The 26,618-nt window shown below is 46.7% G+C and overlaps 2 protein-coding genes across 6 annotated transcripts in view; one reads left to right on the top strand and one right to left on the bottom strand.

The window, feature by feature from the left end:
• Positions 1 to 26,618, bottom strand: part of LOC142765739 (uncharacterized) — a 306,400-nt gene that overhangs the window by 215,658 nt on the left and 64,124 nt on the right. The window lies entirely within an intron of this gene.
• Positions 16,792 to 26,618, top strand: part of LOC119166983 (homeobox protein SIX6-like) — an 80,236-nt gene continuing 70,409 nt past the window's right edge. Inside the window, exon 1 of the mRNA XM_037418383.2 lies at positions 16,792 to 18,244. Coding sequence (XP_037274280.2) covers positions 17,643 to 18,244 — 602 coding nt within the window. The 5' untranslated portion in view covers positions 16,792 to 17,642. The remainder of the gene's footprint in view (positions 18,245 to 26,618) is intronic.

The raw sequence follows: 26,618 nt of genomic DNA, 5'->3' as shown, positions 1-26,618 counted from the left end.
TGGCCCGCGGAAGTCCACCGTCTGGCGTGCACCCGACAATCGTCCTTTGTGCTACCATTGTGGCGAAGTTGGTCACATGTACCGCGACTGTTACTACCGACGAATAGGCCTACGCGGATTCCACCTAGATGCTCGTTGTCCACGCTATGGTGAGCGCCCACAGGAAATTGAGGATTACTTGGAGGGTAGTCATCACGCCCCTGTCCCGCCGCGACGACAGTCACGGTCACCATCACCCCGTCCGTCCACATCAACGCATCGCGCCCGACCCGCCTTTGGGTCCCCTGGTGTCAGTGGCGCAAGCCCACGCCGGGGAAACTGAAAACGGCGACCTCCGGAGGTGAGGCCGCTGTAACGCGAACCGACAAATACCCTCCGCCGCTGCCTTACGACGTGCCGTTAAAGCCTGTTTGTGAAACCGCCAACAGAACGTCCGCTGCCATTACTGTTTCCGTCGACTGTTATCCGGTGACTGCGCTTGTCGACACGGGAGCTGATTACTCGGTGATGAGTGCTTCATTGGCCACCCGTCTACACAAGGTGCTGACAACGTGGGACGGCCCTCAACTAATCACCGCTGGAGGACACCTCGTATCCCCAATAGGAAGGTGCACCGCCAGGCTTGAGATTTGTGCGTCGGCTTTTGTAGCATCATTCCTTGTACTGCCCAATTGTTCTCGGCCGGTCATTTTGGGCATGGATTTTCTGCAAGAGTATGGAGCGATAATTAATCTGCGTGATTTGTTAGTCAGTTTTGTTAACTGTGTTTCTCCAGATTCCGACATCGAGAACGAACATCGTGGCGTGGCCTTACGCGTAGTCGATGATTGCGTCACGTTGCCACCTCGCAGTAGTATCTTCGTGCTTGTTGAGTGTCCACGGGAGCAGTCGATTACGGGCATCGCCGAAAGTAACCTGACGTTATTGCTTGATAGGGAAGTGGCAATTGCTCGAAGCCTCATTCAACTGCGAAATGGCCAGACTATGGTTTTAGTTACGAACTTCAGTGGAGAACACAGGCATTTTGCGAAACGCACAACCATAGCTTACTTGGAGGCATTGGATGATTTGGACGCCTTCCCTTTGATTACGACGATCTCGACTGAGAACAGCTGCGATACTGACGTGACTAGTCGCCTCAACGTCAATCGCCAGTTGGAAGAACCTAAGAGGGCAAGGCTCCTCAGTCTCCTCTCATCATTCAGTGACTGTTTTGCCACTACTTCGAAAGTCCGGCAGACTCCTTTAATCAAGCACAGAATTATCACTGAGCCCAACGTGCAACCCGTGCGCCAACATGCTTACCGCGTGTCGCAGAAGGAGCAAGATGCTATACGTCATCAAGTAAAACAAATGCTCGACGACGACGTAATTCAACCATCGACTAGTCCTTGGGCGTCACCAGTTGTTCTGGTTAAAAAGAAAGATGGTTCATTACGATTCTGCGTCGACTACCGCAAACTGAACAAGATAACGAAAAAAGACGTATATCCTCTTCCTCGTATTGATGACTCCTTGGATCGCCTGCGACTCGCCCGTTACTTCTCTTCCATGGATCTCCGTAGCGGATATTGGCAGATTGAAGTAGATGAACGGGACCGAGAAAAAACAGCGTTTATTACACTGGACGGTCTCTATGAATTTAAAGTACTCCCTTTTGGCCTGTGCTCCGCTCCAGCTACGTTCCAACGAATGATGGACACAGTTTTATGTGGCTTGAAGTGGTACTCTTGTTTAGTGTATTTAGACGACGTAGTCGTTTTTTCTACAACTTTTGAACAGCACATTGAGCGGCTTGAGGCGGTTCTTCTGGCTATTCTCACTGCCGGCCTCTCTCTGAAACCGGAAAAGTGTTGTTTTGGATAAGAGGAACTGAAATTCCTTGGCCACATTGTCAGCAGCAGTGGTGTTCGCCCCGATCCTGACAAGGCTATGGCAGTTGCTTTGTTCCCGATACCGAAAACAAAGCATGATGTACGCCGCTTTCTGGGACTTTGTGCTTATTACCGCCGCTTTGTGCCAAACTTTTCGAAAATCGCCGACCCTCTACAACAACTCGTCAAGGATGACGTCGCCTTCGTCTGGAGTCCCAAACAATCCAGCGCTTTCCGCGACCTTCAACAACGCCTACAAACGCCACCGATCCTAGGTAACTTCGACACCGAAGCAGACACAGAAGTCCGCACTGACGCGAGCAACCTTGGCCTCGGAGCTATTCTCGTGCAATATCAAGATGGCGTGGTACGCGTCATCGCCTACGCTAGCCGCACGTTGTCATCTGCGGAGAAGAACTACTCGACGACTGAAAAAGAATGTCTGGCGGTTGTATGGGCCATAACGAAATTCAGGCCCTACTTGTACGGACGCCCCTTCCGAATCGTAAGTGACCACCACTCTCTCTGCTGGCTAGCGAACCTGAAAGATCCTTCGGGCCGTCTCGCAAGATGGAGCCTTCGGTTACAAGAGTTTGATATAACGATGGTTTTCAAGTCTGGCCAGAAACACACCGACGCTGACTGTCTTTCCCGCGCACCCGTCGAGGTCGCTGAAGAAGGCAATGATGAAGACTTCAGCTGCCTTGCTATTCTCGCATCATTAAACGGGGCTGAGCAGCAACGCGAAGACTTAGAATTGCAACCACTGATCGAATACCTTGAGGGACGTCGCCCACAACCCCCACATCAGTTCGCGCGTGATTTGTCATCTTTCTGTTTACGCCAAGGCATCCTCTACAAGCGCAACTTTCACTCAACGAAAACTGTTTACCTCCTCGTCGTTCCTGCTGCTCTCCGCGATGATGTTTTGCGTGCTAGTCACGACGAGCCATCGTCAGGGCATCTTGGCTTCGCGCGTACTCTGGCGCGGATCAAGAACAAATACTACTGGCGGAAACTTACGAAAACCGTCCGGCAGTACGTCAAGACATGCACAGCCTGTCAGCGCCGCAAAACTCCAACGACGAAACCAGCCGGTCTGCTTCAGCCTTTGCGACCCCCCCACGAACCTTTTGAAAAGGTCGGGATGGATTTACTCGGCCCATTTCCGAAGTCTACGGCTGGTAACCGCTGGATTGTGGTTGCCACCGATTACTTGACCAGATACTGCGAAACACAAGCCGCCCAGCGAGCAACTGCTTCCGAGGTGGCTGACTTCTTCATCAAGAACATCGTTCTCCGCCACGGTGCTCCCGCTGTCGTCATCACAGATCGTGGTACTGCTTTTACGGCACAGTTGCTCCGACAGATCCTGTTGCTGAGCGGCACGACGCAGCGAACAGCAACTGCGTACCACCCACAGACTAACGGGTTAACCGAACGTCTTAACAAAACGATTGCAGATATGCTTTCGATGTATGTCGCCAAGGATCAGAAGAATTGGGATGAAATCCTCCCGTATATAACATTTGCCTACAATACGGCTTTGCAGGAAACCATTGGCTTTGCTCCTTTTCGTCTGGTTTACGGCCGCGACGTCACCACAATGCTTGACACCATGCTGCAACCAACTCTGCCGGACACGATCACCCCGGACGCAGATGTATTTGTTCAGCGTGCCGAAGACGCCCGGCAGCTGGCGCGCTTTCGCATTTTATCGCGGCAAAATCAAGATGCTCTCCGGTACAACACCCACCACAGAGCAGTAATATACGAACCCGGAGACCTAGTCTGGGTTTGGACTCCTATACGTCAACGTGGACGCTCAGAAAAATTGTTATGTCGGTACTTCGGACCCTACCGAGTTCTTCATCGCCTCGGCGAAGTGAACTACGAAGTTGTCCCAGCAGACACGTCACACCGTTCTCGCAGACCCCGCTCCTCGGATGTGGTTCACGTCTCCAGGATGAAGCCGTACTATTCTCGTTGACTGCAAGACAAGAACTTTGTGATGTGACAATATCCTTCAAGACATTTGCACATTACTTTCTTGCCTCTTTATTTTTCATCTCGTCCTTTTTCTTTTCAATGGACACAGACATTTCTTACTACCTTTCGTTGTTTTTCGGAGCCATGGCATTCATTCGATGCTTCTTCTTCTTTTTTTTCATTGGGGAGAGGGTAATGCCACACTGTGTTGGTGGCAGAAGACGAGAGCGAAGAAGTCAATGGCAGCTCTGGCTGAGTAAACAGTCCTCCACTTCGAGCTCCTGCCTATCGTTTCCTCTCGCGACAATATTGACATCTATTCGTAGTGTAACAGTTCATACAAGACTTCAGAATGAAATCATATTAAGATAGGCTAGCTTCATTGCAAAATGCGTGTAGCGGAAGTACCCTCACTGAATCAGGGTGAGTAGAACAGAGCAGTCCAAGCAAATGTCGATTGAAGAGAAATGGAGCCAAAAGCCGAGATACCATGGCTTGTTTCGCCCATGAAGAAAGCCACGTGAACTGCCAGTGCGCACCGATGGAACAACAAAAAATAAATCCGTGAGCATATATTGCTGTGGTCGGAATTGAGACCCGAACAGTGACGCTCAAGGAGTTTTAGGTGGAAAGCGACCACCATCGTGTAACATCGTCGCAGTGTGTCATGTGGTTACGATCCATCATGAAACGGGTATGTACCACAGTCGTTAAAACCCACCACCAACCCCTGGTTCAATAAACACGAACAAAGCAACAGTTTGCCCAAGGAATAGCCAGCATTGCTAGTACCCTAAAGCACCCTGCCGTATACATATCAATAGGGAACTTACATGTATGCAGCGTGAAATGTAGGGCACAACAGGGTATTTGATACTAAAATGTCTAAATAATTTATGTAACCATTTCTTGGACAACCACCCTGAGTGGGTATGAGCCATGGAATCATCATCAACATCATCATCATCATCATCATCATCAGCAGCAGCAGCAGCAGCATCAGCAGCAGCAGCAGCAGCAGCAGCAGCAGCGCCTCAGCATGAGTGGGTATGAGGCAGGCCCGTAGCCAGAAGGCAAGACGGAGACAATCTAGGAGCCCCCCCCCCCCCCCCCCTGCCGAAATCTGCGTTGAGAGGGGGGAAGTGTTTTACCGAGGAAAAGAGATAAACACAGGTGTTTTTTTTTTCAAGGTCTTCAACGAGTGAGCTCTCCCTGAAAAAATATCCTGGCTATGCAGCCATGTGACAGCGTTATCGTCATTAGGCTGCATTCCGACGCAGTTTTCCGACTATGTTAATGGAGTGTAAGCATCCTCCCCTGCAAGCCCGTTTTAAGGCTTGGCATCACTACTGCCTCGTTACAGAAGTCTCTCTCTCAAAATGACGTATGATTCACCAATCATCGGCATTCACGCCAGATGAGCTGAAAGGAGCTGAAACGCTTTACCTACTTGCTTCGCTCCTGCCCAGTTTGTAACGTCCTCTCAGCTTGCAGAAATCGTTTCTTTTTTTTTAACGCAGATATGAAAGACGGATTTCGGTTTCGTCGAGCCATGTATGACTTATCTGTTTAAACACAAACACAGACAACCCAACTACTAAGCACTGCACAAGCAATAACCAGAACGGTCAGTGACAGGGCTTTAATCGAGAATTGTATGCACCCAAACTGGGCTGACAGCGTGGCAGGGTCTCGGCCACCTGTTTGGAGAGAGCTGGCACATGGTCGCCAGTGATTTCGAGAATACGCGTGGATCCACGGCCACTGCATGACCGCGGGCTGGAGAGGCCTTCTGCGAGGCATGACGATAGTTATTGCGCGAGAACAAAACGACGACACAGAGACAAGAAGGACACGTGTCCTTCTTGTCTCTGTGTCGTCGTTTTGTTCTCGCGCAATAACTATCGTCATGCCATACCAACTAGCCCAAGCTGCCACACTTCTGCGAGGCGTTTTGTAAACTAGGACGTTTACAAAGAAGGAAACAAGAGAGAACGAGAGAGGTAGTGTCCGAGTGCGCGCGCGTGCGTGCGTGCGTGTGTTTGTGTGTGAGTGTGTGTGAGAGGGAGAGAGAGAAAATGAGAGAGAGTAGCAAAAGGGGGAGGCTCCATGTTGAAGAGACAGTACGCGCCGCGCGGCATGACATTGGCGGTTGCAAATGAACCATCGCAGATGTCTTCTGTCCTTTCCGCCATATACCACCAGCGCCTGGCACGGCGAGCACCAGAGGAGAGACTGCTGCGCAAGCTCGGCTCGCCGGGAATCTACGGAGCTGCCAGTCGTCGAAAGGGCGCGAATTAGCGCCCGAGCTGGGAGTGCAAAAAGGGATAAAAGCGACGGAGAGACGAAGAGAAGACACGGAGCAAGCAAACTGCCGCGGAGAGCTCTCAGAAGTGCAGAGAGAGATAGAAAAGAAAAGCGAGAGAGAGGAAGACAGTGAGAGGGGCTGTTTGCGAAGAGAGGACAGATGGAGAGAAAGCCTACGACACAAGGCACAAGAAACAGAAGCAAGAACGCACATAAGGCAAAAAAAAGAGAAAAAAATTGACCCAAGAAGGTTGTGTGATGTAGTTCGAGACAGTAAGAGAAGAAGGAAAACGAGAAGGAAGAAACCCAGGAGGGTTTCGTCTTCGACTTCCAACACCCGACACTTTCTTCCCCTCTTTTTTTTTTCTTTTTTACGCACGTACTACCCCCCCCCCCCCACCCCTGCAACCTCCCGCACGGATCGGAGCCCAACGGAACGAATGTATGCCCGCCTCATTTCATCCTCTCTTTTCAATTTTCCAAGGGATGCAAGCTACGAGACCCATTACCCCATTACCCCGGAAAAAAAAATAAACCCTCGAAACGTCATTTGACGTGTCAGTCACGTAGATGCTCAGACGACGACCAGCTTTTTGATATTTCAAGCAAAACAGCCACCAAGGCAAGCTGCGACGTTTCAAAAAACGAAAACATGACAAGATATGTGACCCCAAAAGCCCAAAATGACACAATGTTCACCGTTATAAATGACATAACATCAACAGCGTAATCAGGTTTACAGAAAAGTAAGCTCAATATGTTGATATTGTTACGCTACCAATCCTGCAACAGTAAATATCACGTCAAACCCCGATGTATCGAATTCGAAGGACATCACAAAAGAGTTCCTTGTATGCAGTTTAATTTATAAAATAATTTATGCGAAACTGTATTCATGGGCATCGGACAACTGTTCAAAATACAAATAATTCGTTGTTTGTGGTTTCGAAATGTGCGAATCCGTCGGTACGTGCAAGACACATGAGTATATATGAGGAACAAAAAAAAACAATGACTTGGATAGGCGGACAGTGACATTGAAAAAGTAAAATACGTGATGCAGGATTGGCAGGAAGTTTCGAGGTTAACATAACCAAACGTTATATAAGATTTACATGACCAACACCAAACCCGGTGTCATTTGATTACAGACTGCGACTACAATGCGCGCAACTTGATTGAATCGTTCGCATGCACAGTCAGCAGCCGTTAGAAACCGCGCTTTGATTGATTCTTTCTTTCTTTCTTTTGCGCTAAGTTATTCTCTCGTTAAACTCTGAGCACAGATATAGCTGACAAACGGAGGTAGACGTGAGGCTAGTTGGACTCACGCAAACGATGGCAGCGCCAGATTTCACCACCCTCGCAGTACTCGGATTACGCAAAGAGGAAAACATGTTCGCGGGTAGGAAAACATGGAGTTCGGGGAAAAGCGACCGCCGCGACGCGGCGCGGCGACGAGGGGCGTTTGCGGATGCGGTAACAAGATGACACTACACAGCCGCCGCCGCCGACGCCGCATGCACGCATACAGCGAGCGCGGAATGGCCGCAACCTTCGAAGTTTGCCCCGCGTGCACGGTGTCAGATTTTACTGTTATGTTTCTTGATAGCCGCCGTTTAGCATCGCGTTTCTTTTTCCCCTCCTGTACCCAGTAAACAAGAATGTATATGTTTAGTTGAAAAAAAAAAACGTGAGTAGAAGTGGCCTACTTTTTCCGGCGTGGATCCAAGCAAGGTGAATGAAGTTCTTGAAAGCTGAAGTGGGACACTTAACATACTGTCTTCACTATACAACTCCCCCCCCCTTCTTTTTTTCGTTGTAAGAAATAATGCAGTTATCGTCCATATCAGACTATATGTTCTCTTGGCCAATCCCCCAGAGTGGGTATGAGCCATAGATTAGATGATACAAACAAACAAACAAACAAACAAACAAACAAACAAACAAGAGAGATAGTACATATCTTCTGCGACTAGCTCAGGATAATAAGTAGACAGGGGCGAGCGAGGGGGGGGGGAGGAGAGGTTTGGTTTCTTATCGCAAGCAAAACTGAAAAAAAAGCAGGGGGGGGGGTGTTGTTGAAACGCTCTTCCCCCCGCATTTCGTCAATTTTTGGCTTGCGTAAACATACACGTACATATACACGCACACCTACAAACGCACACACTAACACGCATGAAGTATGTTTGAACCACCACCTCCCTCGAAAAGCATTTGTGGCTACTTCCCTACAAGTATACCACCATGCTACACAACAGGCCTGCTCAAAGACGTACCGCTGCAATAGTTTGGTAATGTGCACACTCAGATTATTCTATAGTCTTTATAGTAAGCAAAATATTGCCGTAAAGTTCGCCGAGAAGATGAGCACAAAGAAAACACACAATAATAGTCCAAGAGTCTGAACTGCTTTGTCTTTTTAATTAAGGTAGTGCCGAACGTGCCAGCAGCTTGATATGAACTGCGACCACCTGAAGTTCTCTAAAGCGCAACTAAAACTAGATGGGGTCAGCTTTATCATCTTGTCCCCATCTAAATTCTGCCTGCAACCTTGACCTGGAATGAAATCTCCGTATTATGCACTTCATATACTGCGGGTCAAAGGCAGGAACGTTTCTGAGGCCATACCGTGAGCTACGGTTTTCATTTAAACAAATTCAAGATGATCGAGGGAGAGAAAGAAAAAAATGCCCGCAGCTTCCCTCGGGGGAACACTGAGGAGGATACGGAGCATATAATTGGTTAACGGGGTGTTAAAGTGCGACTTACTTGGGTCGATGGCTAAATTGGTTAACGTGGTTGTGAAATGGGGTGTTAAATTGTGACTTACTTGGGTCGATGGCTAAATTGGTTAACGTGGTTGTAGGAGGGGGTGTTAAATGAGTGAACACGTACACACGTATGCGAAAGGGCGGCGCTGGTCGAAGGGACGTCGATCATTGTGTTTGTGGATTCGTTGGAATTCATTTCACCGCGACCTTGGACGTCGACGCGCCGTACAAACCAACCGACGAGCGGCAACTGAGCGAGCGAGCGCCGACCTTGAGTATATATACAGCGCGACGGCGCATGCACTGTCAGCTGTCGAATGTTTGAGAAGGGGGAGAAGTGCAACGGCGCATGCGCGCGCGTCAGCTGCCGATGTTCTCGAAGCGTGACGGCGCATGCGCGCTACATTATACAGCTAGCGAATGTTCGTGAAGAGGAGAAGCGCACGCGGTGTGTAGAGGAGGAAGGGTGCACAGATGGTGGAGGAGTGAAGCGCGCGCGGTGTGTAGAGAAGGAAGGGATGCACAGATGGTGGAAGAAGGAGGAGGGAGCTTGCGGACGGCGCCGCACTATAATCCTCGAGTATTAGATGCTCCGCATCTAAAACATTCATTCGCGCCGGCTTAAGCATCATCCTCGTTGCGTAGAGCAGTTCATGGCACCATTGGCTCGCGCCACACCACGTGCCCGCTGGATCAACCGACGCTGCTTCTGCGGCTGTGAAGCTGGCCAGAGCAGTCTCCCAGCAGGAATGCGAGCGTGGAGGAATAGGGCGGTAGTGCGGTGACTGTAAACATTCTCAGGTATACAGTGACACACCATGGACGTCGCTCTACTATAGGGACAGTATTAGGTATATTATTCTTCTATCAAATTAGCTTTCTCCGTTGTCCTCGCCGTTCATTAAACGCTTTCTGCAGTTGGCCCTTTTAAGCGAAGGCTTTATAACGCGAATTTCGGCACCGGCGAGAGTACAGAGATGAGGCACTTGGAGGAACGCCGCTCACGTGCGTATATAGTTGTATATGCACTGTTTTCTAACAAATCATGTTCCTTCGATCTTAAGCTGGTCGGCCACCAGCTGTAGCTGACAGTGCAATATTTTGGCCTTTGGTCGACGCAGCTCGTCATTTGACATTGCCACATTTCATGGTTATCTAGATGTTAACAAATGCCTGTTGTTTTTTTTCCTGCAACAGGTGGATAGTCCATTTCAAGGCACCAAAGAAAGAAATACTAGAAAGCGTTTTGCAATGCAACAGGAAGAAAATGCAACAGGAAGAACAGAACAAAACATAACGACTCACCTGATAATCTATGTTCATCAATAAACCTGTTCGCTGACGACTGTGTTATATACTGTGTTATTAACAGTGGCTCTGACGTCTATCTTCTTCAATCAGATATAAACCGTGTTCGTGACTGGACTAACACGTGGAACATGGAGTTAAATACTAACAAATGCAAGCACATGCGCGTTTCACGTCGCGATAGAACATTGCCCTCTTATCATCTTAATAATACTAACCTAGAACCTGTGTCATGATACAAATATCTAGGCGTACTCATCACTTCTGATCTTTCCTGGAAGATGCATGCAACACATGTAACCAATAATGATAATCGCACGCTCGGCTTTATACGCCGTAATTTTCATATTTCTTCCTTTCCAGTAAAATTACTTCTGTAGTAAATCATTAGTACGTTCCAAAATGGAATATGCTGCATCTGTGTGGGACCCCAGCCAAGAAACACTCATTCATCAGGTTGAATCCATACAGAGTCGGGCTGCTCGTTTCATTCTTTCCAACTATCATCGCACCTCCAGCGTCACTTCCATGAAAACAACTTTATCATTACCTCTGCTCTCACAACGTAGAGAAATATCTCGCCTCTGACTGTTTCAGAAGATATATTACCACAATTCAGTCCTTAAAAATAAATTGATAACCCCTTCTTCTTACGTATCCGCTCGCATCAACCATCGTCATAAGGTTGGCATTCCACATGCCACACCAACCATTTTTACACTTCATTCATCCCCCGTACGTCAGCAAATTGGAATCACCTTCCCCGATCTGTAGTCGAGATGTCTAATACCTCTATGTTTAAGGCTGCTATAACTAACCTGTCGCCATAATTTTTAGGAATATAGTATTTTCATTTTTCAGTAGACCTGTTAAGCTTTTTAGTGCTTTAATACCTGTTTTTGTTCTTATAATGTGCATTATTTCTTGTTTGTTTCCTTCACTGATCCATGTAACCACCAATTTTCCACTTTTTCATTATGTTGTGTAACCCACTCCCCTCTGTAGTGCCCGCGGGCCCTGAGGGTATTGAAATGAATAAAAAAATAATAAATAAATAAATAAATAAATAAAAGTAACACGTCAGGCACACACAACGCCAACGTTCACTAGAACTACGTATTCCCTATATGACTAGCCATACATGGCAAGCCCTATATGAGAAGCCATATATGGCAAGAGCCCCACAGTTTATATTGTTGTTGTTCTTGCTGGTTAAAGCTTTGAATAGCCAATAGGAACAGGAATTGATTGATATGTGGGGTTTAACGTCCCAAACCCACCATATGATTATGAGAGACGCCGTAGTGGAGGGCTCCGGAAATTTCCACCACCTGGGGTTCTTTAACGTGCACCCAAATCTGAGCACACGGGCCTACAACATTTCCGCCTCCATCGGAAATGCAGCCGCCGCAGCCGGGATTCGAACCCGCGCCCTGCGGGTCAGCAGCCGAGTACCTTAGCAATAGGAACAGGAATACCAGTCCATGCATCAGGGAAAGACGCAGTGGACTTGTGTAAATAGGAGTCACCGGAGACAGTACTGCAGCCTACTATTTCCATTTCCTCGATTTCGGGTCGGCGTGCACTAGACAGGCAACATAACAAGTTGTTTTTGCCTAATATATAATAAAGATTACCGGGGAAAGTTATAAGCATTTATAAAGGACAACACGTGTTAATTAATCAATTAATTATTAACGAGTACAAAAGGGCTCCTGGTACATATACTGGAGCATTACCGTCATTAAACCCAAAAATAGACCAACAGATGTTGAGAAATGCGCTAAAGCTACGTCTCTACTATAGAGTGATGTAAAACTTCCGGTAATTTTTGTAAGAGTTGAAATACATTTACGGAATAAGTACAAAAATAAAATTAACAGCACACAAGTGTCCATGTAAATACGTACTCACAAATGTTTCGAACCGATATATGTATGCTGGTATCTAGCATAAAAAATGCCGTGTATTCCCCTGACAACATCCTGCTTGGTGCGCTTATCATCTATCGATCATACAAGCTGTGCTTTCACACACCTGCGTGACACGATCACTTTTGAGAGGTTTTTTGTGTGATAAACATCACAATTCTATCGACTTGATGGAGTTGTCGCGCTGCTACGCGGTAGCTTTGAGCGGCCATTAAATGGTTCAGAGGTTTCTAGCAAAAGCTGGGTGGCGCTGCGAATCGTATTTTAGCCTTCGTGTTACCGAAGTTAAAGAACAGAAATTCATTTAAATGCCCAAAAATGTATCGCATTTCATGTTTACATATCTCATCAAGATGTTTATCCGGGGTCATGAAAACACATTTACGTTTTAACTTTTTGAGCAGTGGCACTGGAACGAGCGAGATACGTCAAGAAGGTGAGATAAAAACAAGCACGTTGCGAGAATGTGTACAAAATTCACACATTCAAAGCTGAAAACTGCGTTATCGAATATTTCATAAAGCTCACATAAACTGCCTTTGAAGATATATTTAGCGTCATTTCGTAACGTGTCCCTCTAAACAAAAATTACAACATGGTCACCTTCCCTCCACACTGCTTCGCATATGTAGCATCAATATCCAAAGTAAGGGGGGGGGGTGCCGAATTTTTTCTCCTTAATGAACGTGTGCAGCTTCAGAGAGGTGTTTTTGCTGCTTTTGAAACGTAGTCTACGGGCCCTAGCTGACGTTTGAACAGCCAAGCTGCTCGAGCTAGCCGTAATTTGTGTGGCCTGCCGGAAAGCCATCATCATAATTATCGCGTATGTGCCAAGAAATTGGGTATATCACACTGCTCACCTTTGATCCAATGAAATCGAAGAAGGCAACGGTAAGCACGATAGAGGGCAAATCAATAAATCAATCAACCAACCAATCTATCAATTTATGAACAAATGGCTGCAGAGCGACGTTGGCGAACCAAAGACCCCGAGTAGGTACAACGAGTGTATACTGTGGAATGTGAAAGGCAACAGTGGCCCTGAGAAGACCCCAAATTTCTGGAAGGCCTACGCCAATGACGACGTGGCGGTATACACATGATAGGTGTGAACTCTCGCATGTTTCCGTGCAAACTTTCGTCTCTGTAGTTTGGGAATCCGTGACGTGTATGGGACCGTCCGTGGTTGAATTCGAATCTCTCTGCGCCGAGTATCAAAGGAGAAATAACCTAGCATTACCTAGCTAAAGCCAAGCAACAACCTAATGGTGACGTATAGATAACCTGCATCACATATATACCCTAAACATAACATATATAGCTGTAACGTAACATATATAGGCCTGAAACCAAATGCCGGTGTTTCAAGAGAAGCTCTGACTTTTTTTTTATCACTTAACGCCTAAATATGGTAAATATCAGCCTGGTGTAAAAATTTAGGGAACTTAAATGACGAAGTAAACACCTTCTACGATGTCCTCCATAGAAGGGCGATCAATTCAAGTCGTCTGTATACCAGTTTGAAGTGATGAGAAGTCTCCGAACAAAAAAAAAATCGAATATACAGCCGACGAAAAATTTCTTTGTAGGAAACAGAACTTGTCCGCAGTAAGCCATAATTGTCGCTGTTAACATGATGTTCTTTTTTGTCTGAACGGCCATCATGACCACATTCGTTTTTCGTTTTTTTTTCTTTGTTCAATGCTGCAAACTTTTTACCGGTCCAATCAGGGTCAGGATATATAAAAACAAACAACGAGGTAAATAAAAAAAAAAATCAATGCAGTATGACAGCATCACAATAGGGCGCAAAGCAACAACGAAATATTCCAGTCTGAGACAAAGCGAGGGAGAGAATATGGAACTTGAATAAGATTTTTTGTAAAATATGGTGTAGTTGCGTTAGGATGGCCTACCCTCACCCTCTCAGTTAGTGCACCTACAGAGAGAGCTTTTACTGTTCCTTATTTCCTTGATGCTCAGGCGCGACGCCAGTCTTTAAATTGTATAATTTGAAACACCTTTGATAAAACGAACATTACCCTTTTTGAAATTGTACATAGAGGAGCTGTGAGGTTTATACACGTACTCACGCTTTTCTCCGCCGGCTAACGGTGCATGTCCTGTATCAGAAAATTGGAAACGTCAAGTTTACAGTACGTTTACTAACTTTAGAATATAGGCACTAGCAAATAATTCCTCCCACTGTATTCGTATTTAACATCGAGGCATAGTATAAGCTAGAAAGTAAGACCAAGTGGTTCATCGGCAGAGAAAAGTTTTGGCGGTTGAATTTTCGCGAAAGTGTAATGATAGATGTCTGCCTCGTGCATGCTACTCCAGTATAGTGCAAAGGAAATAGAAATGCAACCACGTCTGCCTGACACTGCCATTGAGATCGGGAAGATTATTAGCAAAAAGAACATTCAATTGTAATGCTCTGCCTAAATGCTCATAAGCCCATTTATAGGCCAAAAAAAAAAAGAAACATCAAACGTGACATTAACAGCCAGGTTTTCACTATCACAGTGAATGAAAGCGTTACTAGAAATTACCCCAGTCTTGTTTTCTTTTTACCTTATTTTTAAAAGGTCAGACCTGAAATAGCTGGACGTCTCGAGGGTACACTTGTGGGAAACAAATTATTGAGGCAACAGGCAGGCAGCAACGCCATTCAATGTGTTATTGCCGAAAAAAGAGGAAACGGTACGGGACACATCACTTCACTGGTTATGTTTCGGCTACTGGATATTTTTTCTTAACTTTCTATGCCCTGACATTAAACACGAGAAGAGGGCAATTTTTTTTCAAGAATTATTACTGCTTATTCTTAATCCAAGCTCCGTCTGAAACCAATTCGTGTGACCACAGCAGACTTGAAAACTGTAACTAAAACACCACCACAACGATGTGGACGACGACACGACCCTACGACAGATCCAGGCTACGGTAAATTTCGTTTCCAAGTGCCTCAACTGTCGAGAAATGATGCAGTCAGGGATCATAAGATGCTTACAAAAGACACAACGAACGCCTCAAAGAAGTGTCGTTTCTACACCGTTATCTCCTAAATACAATACATCGTGAGTAACACGACGCTCCTCGGTATACGGTTTTACAACACGTCTGGCCAGTTGGGATCCCCCAGCTGATGCCACAAAAGAGATACGAGAGAACTGAAATGGTATCCGAAAACACCGTTTAAAAAAAACGTAACGGAACCGGTGCGCGAAGAAAGGAGCATATCACTTCGGTAATCATCGGTAACATACGATACCTCGGAGCCGCCGCAGGCATCGAAAGTGTAACTTCATTGAAAGGCGGGCGGAGGAAATCTTACACCCACCCGCCTAACCGCGTGCCACTGAGCCTCACCAAGTAATGCTCGCAACAAAAGATTAGTCCTCAGTCGGGAGCCCCAAACCTTTCAGCAGCCACGGCAAACCGCCGAAAAGGGCATCAGGCATCAAGGGAACCACGTTTCGCGCTATTCCTGAGCCAGATATGTGTTTATTATGTGTTTTTTCTGGCCGCTGTTTCGGCGAAGAAGCGCCCTGTCAACGACGCGCATGTCAAACAGGCAACTCATAATTCGAACACACCGAGAAACATAAACACCGAGCGAAAAAGAATCACATGACTGAGAGGCGACAGATCGACAAGTAAAAAAAAAAATAATGCCACAGCAGCGTGCCGCGAAGAGGAAATCGTCTCACGAGTGAAGCGAGAAGGACAACCGCTTCCGAAAAGAATAGCAACCAAAAAAATGGAGTGAAGCGCGAAAAAAACACCCATGTTGCTCCTCCACCGACACGCGGAGGGCAGGCGGAGTAGAAGGGGAGGTGGAGCGGGCGGAGCCCGGGCGTCGCTTCGTCGTCATGGCGACAGCCAATCGAAACGCGTTGTCGCGGCGCAAAACCACCGGCGTAGCGAGAAAAAAAAAGAAAGGTGCATTAATGTCACCCCCTTGGGTGTCTTGTCCTCGGTGCCTCATGCTACCCTCGCTGCACGCCATTCTCGCCACCACCACCACCGCACATTGACGTGGCTGCGAAAATAACGAAAAAAGAGAGCGAGACAGCCGGTCCACCGATCGACGTGGCTGGCGACGTGGATGTTTTTCATTTTGTGCGTACGTGATAGTTACAATGAACGACAAAGAAGTGATGCGGGGAGGAGAGCGTTGAAGAGGTGGACAGAAGCGAGGGTGGTGGTGGTGGGGTGTACTCGATAGATTAGTAGCGAAAAAAAAACACAAAAATGTGGAGGGGTGGTGGAGAGGAGGAGAATCGTCGATTCGTTGAGTGGAGTGGGAAAAAGGAAAGAGGGACAAACAGAAGGGGGCGATCGAACGGCGACCGCCACTTCAAGTGCCCGGGCAGGACCGATGTTGTACGTACGGGGGATCGTGGCCTGCGGAAAACCCGCCCTAACCGCATTGTCACCGCCCGCCGGCCCGCGAAGGTACCGCCTTTTAATCCCCTACCGGCCGAACCGCGAAACCCACCGCCACCGAGGGGCAGCAGCGGCGGCGGTGGCGGCACCTACCACGGGGGAGGAAGAGAACTGCTGACGTTAGAAAGGGGGAGGCGGCGCAATTTTTTTTTATCAGAGGGTTGACTTGGGGCCAGCCACACCACGCTTCCAGACCAGCCCGCTCTCGCAGGGCTGGCAGTGGGGGAAGAACGGTTTTGCGCCGCGAAAAGGCACGCGGCATCAGTTGGGTTCGCAGGCAACCGCCCCGCAGCATCGGCGTGGCACAGTTCTCGAGGTCGGCCGTGTTCCCCGAGTGTGAACCAGAGCTCGGTCGTCCGTTCAGACGTCGTCTTTCGGTCGCTTACGAAAGGCCGCAGTGGGTGGGGAGAGTGAAGGACGTGCGTGTGACAGGGATGGAAAGGGGGAGCCTGGAAAGATAGTGATCACCAGTTGCAGGGGTGACGAAGAATCACGAAAAGAGAGGGGTTTCGGGCAGTGATGTGTTGTGCGGCAACAACGTCGTGGGGGCAACAGCAGGGACGACAACGTCGCTACGACGGCCACAGCCGGATCGTCACCAGTGAAGCCGGCGACTGTGGCGTTCCGTTGTCCCCGCATCGGGTGGTAGCTCCAGCGTCGCGACACCTACCGCAGCCGTTGTGAATGTGTCCTTACCGTAAGTCCACCGACCACGGACTACTACTTCTACACGCGACCAGCGAGAAGAGGTCGACTACGTCGGGCTGTCGACGGCTTCGCTGGTGTTCCCGTCAACCGACGACCAGTCGGTGTTGTGACCATCCCTCCCGGCTGTGCTTCGCCGCTAGAGGCCCACCGGGGGGTTGAGTGGGAAGGTTTGAAAGACAAGACGTCGTTCCCCGTCGTCGGGTGTTTCTTGCTGAATCGAGAGATCTAATCATTCACGGTTCACGCAGAATCTGCCGATAAAGCAGCTGGGGCACCGTCGTACTTCGGATCTGTGCATGTCCATGCAGTTCGGTCCATCGGCCGGCGCGGTCTCATCGGCGAGCATGCTCCCGTCGTTCGGCTTCACCCAGGAGCAAGTGGCCTGCGTGTGCGAGGTGCTGCAGCAGTCGGGCAACATCGAGCGGCTGGGCCGCTTCCTGTGGTCGCTGCCCGCCTGCGAGCACCTGCAGAAGAACGAGAGCGTGCTGAAGGCCAAGGCCCTGGTGGCCTTCCACAGGGGCAACTTCAAGGAACTGTACCGAATCCTGGAATCCCATCACTTCTCCGCTGCCTCGCACCCCAAGCTGCAGGCACTCTGGCTCAAGGCGCACTACATCGAGGCCGAGCGGCTGCGGGGTCGGCCGCTGGGCGCAGTTGGGAAGTATCGGATTCGCAGGAAGTTCCCCCTGCCCCGCACCATATGGGACGGCGAGGAGACCAGCTACTGCTTCAAGGAGAAGTCTCGCAACATCCTGCGCGAGTGGTACGCCCACAACCCGTACCCGTCGCCCAGGGAGAAGCGAGAACTCGCCGAGGCCACGGGACTGACGACGACTCAAGTGAGCAACTGGTTCAAGAACCGCAGGCAACGGGACAGGGCCGCCGAGGCCAAAGACAGGTAAGCCAGAGTCGCTGCACCAGTGAAGCGCTCCCATGTGTGCGATTGTGGAGGGTGTTTAGTTCTTTGCGTTTGCAGCGATACCCTAACTTTTTTTTGGGGGGCACCGTCGTGCTCTCGGGTCGTGTTCGTGCCCATAGAAGTGTTCAAGATATGGCTGAAGAGCACCAAGTTTGGGCCAGTTGGTTTACCTTCATTCTGCGATTGTTTTAACTGCGCCACAACGAGGGAAACGGGCTGTCTTCTCTTCTTCTGCTGTCCTTGTTTTAGCACAGTTCAAACCATTTGCAGGTATTCAATATATCACACATTGACATGCACTGCGAAGAAGTTTTTTTTTTCTGAAATGCGACACCACATTGTAAGAACCCGATATACCATTTGAAAAGATAGATGTGTCGTATACTCAGAGGCGCTTAGTGCATTCATGAATGCGCAGCGCATTGCTGACTTGTTAAGGCAACGATACGTTCTGTACGTTACAGGACTCAAGGTTTGGGCGTAAGTTGTATTGAAGTCGAGATGGCCAGGTTTGACTAGATACATGCAAAGACACGACATCTGCTCTTGTACAAGTGCTTCACGCCTTGCCAAACAGTGGCGATTTCGTATAATTGTTCGCTCCCGCATGGGTGCACTTTTGCTTGTGTACACAAGTGCGTCCTCCATTGAGATGCTGCGAACATTTATACTTATATAGACAGGGTAATGAAAGTCATGGGACAGATGTAGGAGGAGGAAGTGGAAACAACTTTAATGTCGGACAGATGTAACTTGCAGCTTTAAGTCCAGTGAGTGACTTCGCTACAGGCATCGCTCTACACTTGTGAGTTGCATGAGAACATCGTGCGCTGACTTCTATGCGTTTTCATCTAAGGGCTTTTCGCTACGAATACAGAAATTATTTATCTTACCTTAGTGACTATTGAAACGTAGTACTCTAGAAAGCGTGCTTGTTTCACTTCCAATGTATACTGACTGCAATATGGTGTTCTACATGGGCCCAGATCCCACGTTTGTACAAATGATGATACATTTACACCAAACAACCTTCACCGAGAGGCTGAAAAGTTGTGCATACATATGTATATGTACTTAGTTTCCGATCAACCCTTGCTTAGTCATTATTGGGGATAGCATGTGTTCCAGATATAAGTGCAATCTAACAGATTGAAGAGGAGAATGTCTCGTCGAAACCAAAGGTGCTAGGTGTCTGTCGCTGCTGGCTCAGTCTTGAAAATTTCATATTACTATAGCCGCATTCGATCATTGTGTTTCGGTTATCCGAACTAAATTTTCATCTGTTTTGCATTTTTCTGCATAATCACTAACCGAGCATCACCAGCCAGGTCCGTCGGAGGGACAACAAACAATGCGCCAGTAATAGTGCGGCCAATTATACGTATTGTAACGACATCGAGTACAATATGAATGCAGCGATCACAGAAAATACAATGAATTTGTAATTGTTAAACACCCCCGCCGGCTGTTTGTTATTGTCGTCAGAAGCCTTTTCGTATGCAAACCTATTTATTTTATGAAAGAGCCACGGTATTTTACGCCCTTGTTTTCTTAAAGGTACGCCGTCACACTAACACCGTGATCAATAAGAAGCGTCTTGAAATTTTGAAGGCCAATTTAGACAAAAAAAAACAAAAAAACATTGAGATTGTCTGCTCTGTTTTAGTATACCTGTTTATATAACTCTTAGTTTATTGGGAGTGCACATTTAAAGGGTAGACATCAGTCTGAAGAATGCTGTACGAACGCGACCTTGTTGATTTAGCTTGACCGACATACCACTCCTAAATATACCATGTCATAGTTAGCTTTGCCATACATGCCGCGGCTCGTCTCATTTGCCAAGCCGTGTTCGATAAAGAAAACCTCATCGATATGTTCCACTCACAGCACTGGATCTATACCAGCTGCTTTGTAGAGTAAAACGTGTATACGCTGTAAACTGCGTCGATTTGTTGTTTGTGACAGAAGTTTTCGCCGCGGAAGCCATCGAATATAGTCACAGACGTGTGACATGTTTGTCATATTTGCGACAGCGTGCTCTAGTAGTTGGATCAGTACTCGTAGAATTGTTTTCTTATACATACGCGAATGTGCTTAAAACTTGGTGTAGAATCTGTGCAATGTCCACATAATTTTTACGCTGCATATTATGCATAATATTGTATACTTGACCGCAGAAAATGCCATAATAGTTGAATTGAATGTACAAACATTGCGATTGTGTGAAAGCAACATAATCACTGACGAAAAAAAACTAGCGCATAAGCGAGCGACGGGGAGCACAAGAGCAGTTAAAAAAATATTTGGAAAACTACGAAAAAAACAATGCCAAATGAGAAACAAAGTGCAATTTACGCACTGAAGAAAAAAATTGTAGCACAAGGCTATTTCAAAAGTAATGAACCAAATAGCTGAAGAAAACATCTTGCTAATTCACGAGTTATGGTGCGCAAATGAGAAATGAAGAATTGCTTTCGATTAAAGCAAGAGATCTCTTTATAAAGCTGTGCCCTAACACTGTACCGAGGACGCATGTGGGCTATACAAACTCAATGCTTCTTAAAAAAAAAACTTATATTTGTTCATTCGGTTACACAGGGTACTGCGAATTTAAAAAAAAAGTGCGAATCTGTCGTTTCTAGTTTGATAAGAGGAAATTTCCACGTAATTACAAATCCTCTTACAAACGGGAGGTAGCTCACAAAAGTATTGCAGTTTCAAATCGCTTCTGACATCTGACTTGTATATCAGTTTTCAATTATGCAATATTAATTAGATATAGCAGACAAGAAAGCAAAGTGTTGGGGGATGTTATAGTACTTATGATGCATACATGTGAAGAAAAGACAGTGAACAAAAAGATAAGTTGCTGCTGGCAAGGGAACAAACCTGCAACATTCTGATTGCATGGGAGTGCCAATTTTAGAAATATCTTACGTCTGACATTTGAACGCAGTTCTTGCTACGTAAGCCGCGAAAGTGACCGGGTCACCACATGTTTTCAGTGTGCTACAACGTATACAAGTCTACCATGGTAGTCTTGTATACCATGGTAGATTTGTATAAATTATTATCCTGCAGGATAATAATTTGCAGCTCACTAAGGCATGCACTCTACAGCAGATCATATAGCCCCATTCCTTGTATGCAAACACAGGTATAGGCCGATGTCGACATTATAAGTAAAATTATAGCGACGTCCACACGTAACTTCCGCCATAAGCGCCGAGGGCTGCGATGTGCACCAACAAACAAATCTAAGTTGCGAGACGCGACTCATATCCACCCGTGACGAAGCACGTCGGCATACCGTTTTTTTCCTCGTTGCATGACTGAGAACAACACCACATGCACCATTGAAAACCGAGCAGAAAGTGCGGTAGGCAGAGTGTCTTTTGCCTACCAAGACAGCGCCACCGCATTTTGGTGACGTCCAGTGGAATTCGTCTATAGGTCATGACAACGTGGTCTATTGCACGATTCGCGTTAGCATGCATTTACACTGCTCATGTCTGCTGTGTTTATACGGCGGAATGCCGAATCGCAACTCAGTATATAGGCATTTGAAAGAATATTCCCGCGAGAATCGGTGAGAAAAATCTGTCGGTGCGATGAGTCTATATTCTCTACCGGGATCTCCATGTCCCCGAGAGGACTTAAAGCGAAGTCTACCATCAGTGTAAGGTGTCTCTTCCATAAAAAGGAGTATCTGCATCCCTGTGAGGAGTCTACTCAGTCACTATGAGAAGTCTCTATGCCCCTGCAAGGAGACTTTATTTCCTTGTGAGGATCGTATTTGTAGTCTCCATTCCATGAAATCTATTCCGCTACAATGAGGAGTCTTTATGCTCCGGTAAGGGATTCTGAATGTCCCTATCAGGATCTTCCATGTCCTGCGAAAAAGCTCTATGTCCATTGGAAAAGTGTTGTCGGGGTCTTTATTGCGTCCATGTAAAAGGTCTATTCAGTCGCTATGAGGCGTCTTTATGACCCTGCAAGGAGTCTTTATTCCCGCGTGAGGATCGCATTTGCGATCTGAATTCAGTGAATGTAAGGAGTGTATTCCACGAAGTCTATTCCGTCACTATAAGAAGTTCTTATGCCCAGCTAAAGGAGTCTGTAGGTCCATGTGAGGAGTGGGTTAGGTGTCTTTATTCTGTTTCTTCAAGGAGTCTATTCAGTCCCTGCGAGGCGTCTCTACACCCCTACAAGGAGTTTTGATGTCCTTGCGAGGATTGTATTGGCAGCCTACATTATGTCACTGTAAGGAGCGTAATCCATGAAGTCCATTCGGTTAAGAGGAGTCTTTATGCCCAAGTAATCAGTGGCCTACATTCTGCCACTTTAAGGAGTGTAATCCACGAAGTCCCTTCCGTTACGAGGAGTCTTTATGCCCAGGTAATTGGTGGCCTGCATTCTCTCACTGTAAGGAGTGCAATCCGTGAAGTCTAATTCCGTTATTACAACGAGTCCACATGTCCCGGTAAAGGAGTATCCACGTCCCTATCAGGATACTCCATTTCCTGCGAGGAGCCTCTATGTCCACGTGAAAAGTGTGTCAGAAGTCTTAACTTATACAGTCCCCGTGAAGAGTCCGACATCCCTGTTGTAAGGAACATTTATCCACGAGTTTGCATAAACGTTTGCGTACACGCATAAACGTGCACATGTCCACCACGCGGCGCGCGTGTTATGCTCAAGTGTGGGCGTTTGCGGAAACAGATCTTCTTGCTCGCCACTCTGTTGCAAGGGCGGATGTGTATGTAAGCCGTATACAGCGAGGAGATTTCGCGTCTCGCACGTTGCCTAAGTGCAACGGTAACGCGACTCCACGATGACCCGGCGGGCATTTCTTTTCTGCAGATATTTCTTTTTGCGGCTCGCTTTTCACTAAGCTAGCTTGTGAAATACTTTTTTGACCTCCGTTGCCTCAGCAGACGCTGCCCTTTGGTCTCCATATTGACGTAATCTTTTTTTTTCTAAGTGACAGAAATTGTCGCGAGATCATGAAGCAGTTTACGTTTCTTTCTTTCTTTCTTTCTTTCTTTCTTTCTTTCTTTCTTTCTTTCTTTCTTTCTTTCTTTCTTTCTTTCTTTCTTTCTTTCTTTCTTTCTTTCTTTCTTTCTTTCTTTCTTTGTAGCTGCGTTTAAGAAATCATGAGCTTCACATCGGATAGCGACAATTAAAAAAGCGTTTCGGAAGACCCCATGCACGTACTGTTGGAATCAATTTAACGCGAGGCACTCACCCATGTGAATGTGCATGTCGAATTTTTTCACTTTGAACCAAGCGTTACTAGTCGTAGCGACGTGGCTGCGCCATTTTTGCTGCGCGTGTACCCTGGGCCTCTCAGGCATGTCGAGTGCATGCACGTTAGGAGTGTAAAAAATTCATCGTCAGACGCAACGTTGGCGTTATATAGCCATCGAACAAAGATGTCAGTTTTACGGCAGCAAAGCGCGTGCTGGGGCTGCTGTCGTGTGCATATCGTTAGTACCGATCGTCAGCGTGTTCGAGCAAAGCTTGACTGAAGCTCGTGCAGTTTTATTATACACTGTGATAAAAGCGGATAACCGGCACCGCAAACACAAATGGCGCGCCGCCAGCATGAAACTTGCATCGTGCAAACTTTATCGCGGCCAGCTTGAAGCACGAGCGTCGTTCTCTCTCATAATACTTACTGCCGTGTAGAATAATGCCTGGGTCTGATTGCGGCTTGAGACATGGTTTTTATTCGACTGTATATTTCAAAGTACTAAATGAGGATATGCTTATTACCAATAAAACATGTGCCAAAAGAAATGTCTCCACAGATTGTCAAGCGCGCGAAACAAGCGTTGCCACTTCCACGAATGTGTAATGTATTTTGACGTGTTCCCGAATCATTTGCGATTTTTTGTATCTCTTGCTTCCCTCCGTAAGGCCATCGACCCTGTGGGTTGTATAAATAAGTAAATAAATAAATAAATAAATAAATAAATAAATAAATAAATAAATAAACGTAAATTTGTCCACAGATATTTTTGTTTCACACATCACACTACAATGCCATGATACTTGAATAATTAAAGGACAGTTCATGCACCTTCCTCCCCTACAATTTGCACAGATTGATCTCGTGGCTGTGGTACTTAAACATTGAATAATATACGTATTACGCTTTACGCATGACCATTCCATCATTGTATATGGAGTGTGAACTATCATTCTTTGCTTTTCGGTGTTGTTTGTATCGACCAAGAGTTTCCTGCATCAAAAAATTCTGCGTGTGAAATGTAGCCTTCTGGCATATTAATGAGTGCGTTGCATTTTTTTCCAAATAAATTTTTTCGACGTATAACAGTGTTCCGATATAGCGAGCAAATGGAGTATACATACACCGGATATATGATACATGGTCATTCTATAAGATCGCGTTCAACGCCACACTTAAACAGCGCCTCGTTAGGTAAAATATACTATCACTTAGAGGCACCGAACCATGAAGATACGCCAGACCAAGCTTATTGGCAAATACGGCGTGTAGATTTGACATCATAAGAAAACAATAAACTAAAATAACTGATTTATTTGCTTCTTGGTTGTTCAATGATATTAAGTAACGTGTTTATTTTCATTCAAAGAAACACCAAACAGACATCTGGACGAAAAGAAAAGACAAAGAAATATCGCTGCCCAAGCACTTCTCCTATATGGGTAACTAGCTATGCTAAAACGTGCCGTCCCGGTGTTTCTAACGATCTGAAATCTACCAAAGTGTCTTCTTTGTAGCATCGGATTTTTTATCGTCCCATTTGGAAGTTGCGTGCTTCAAACTTCACATTTCATGACGTTATCTTAAAGAATATTGAGAACACCCGAAGGTTTTAATAAGTATATAGCAATTCAGGCAGCCGCGGTACCATCCTCAGCTATAGATGCTGACAAAACTTGAAGAGAAATTAGAACAAGCGCGCAGACGCTACAGGGCCTTATAAGCCCTGCAATTAAGTTACCATTGCTCTTTCAATGAAGTTCTTGCTCTAGTGAACCACCAGGCATTTTCCCTTGTTAGTTGCCGGTATATATTGTTTAGAAAGTGGACAGTTTATCGCTGTCTTGCAGTAGTGTGTAGCGTTTTGTAACCCCCTTCAGGTGCATATTGGACTGTGACAGTTATATTGCAATTGGTTGCATTGCATAATTTGGAGCCTCTAAGGCGTTCACAATTTATTTTACATACACATATTCTTATAGTCACTCACAGCTTCGCAGTAAAAGTAGAATCAACATCATTCAGTGCATTAGAATCGTACAGAAACATATTACTGCCTCACTTTGAAGTCGGGTGCGGGATATGAGACGAGCAAGTGGAGCAGAGGGCACATACGGAGGGGGACGCGTTTTCACTCCCAGAGATACGAATCGGCCTATGATGGATCACGATGTCTCTGCATCGGCCACCTAGCAATTCTGGGCGCCGTGGTGCTGGAGGGGTGTACAGCCGGACGTGACTGCATGGCGCCTTCCTCTAAATTCTAATTACCGCTCGGTTTCGATTTGTTCTTTTGTGTCACGCACAGGCCCAAATAGATACATTGCATGTATACTAGCAAAGCTGAGTCACTGCCATGCCGACAGATGGTAGGTACACATGTTATGGCCTATGGATTGTCGACGAGCTTTGGTTGCATTCTGTCATCGAGTTTTCTACACGTGCTTTTCGTGCCGATGCGATGACCTTTTCAACTTGAAACACTTCCACAAGATCTGCCTGTTCCCGATAGACATCGACATGAAAACCAATAGCTTTCCCAATTTGTACCATCTAAGTAGAATATATCCCGCAAGATATAAAGACACCTGTCTGTGGTGTTCACAAGTACCAACACTCAGCCACATAACATGGGAGTGCACCCAGAGGCCCACACACATCGACAGCCCACACATCACGAAGCAACCACACATGTTTCACAGGCAGTGGGAGGCATGGCTTGCGGACGAGGAAAAGCAGAGCCAAATAGCTTTGCTTGACCAGGACCAGCGAGCCGCTCGTGCCAGCGGAGCCCTGGACTGAGGGCCCGACCAAACTGCCTGCATTTCAATTTTTTTCTGAATAAAGTTTCTTCCTCCTCCTCGACATGACGTCGCGATGCAGCAGTTTGACGTCACGAATTCTTCCAAGTGCAATGTACAGTGTAAACTCGGCTTACACTGTAGACGCGCATGTTTGCCTCACTTTGCAGCCATGAGCTATAGCAATGTAAATGGGCTTGCGATATCGCGGTTTCTTGTCTGACGCAACAGATCCTTAGCACAGTCCAAAGAGCAAAGTTCGTGGACAGACGGAGACTTCAAGTGCTTCCTGTAG

The sequence above is a fragment of the Rhipicephalus microplus genome, chromosome 6 (genome assembly GCF_043290135.1).
Source record: "Rhipicephalus microplus isolate Deutch F79 chromosome 6, USDA_Rmic, whole genome shotgun sequence".
In the NCBI taxonomy this organism is placed as follows: Eukaryota; Metazoa; Arthropoda; class Arachnida; order Ixodida; family Ixodidae; genus Rhipicephalus; species Rhipicephalus microplus.
Note: the sequence above shows the minus strand (reverse complement) of the source record. Positions and strands in the feature narration are given on the sequence as shown.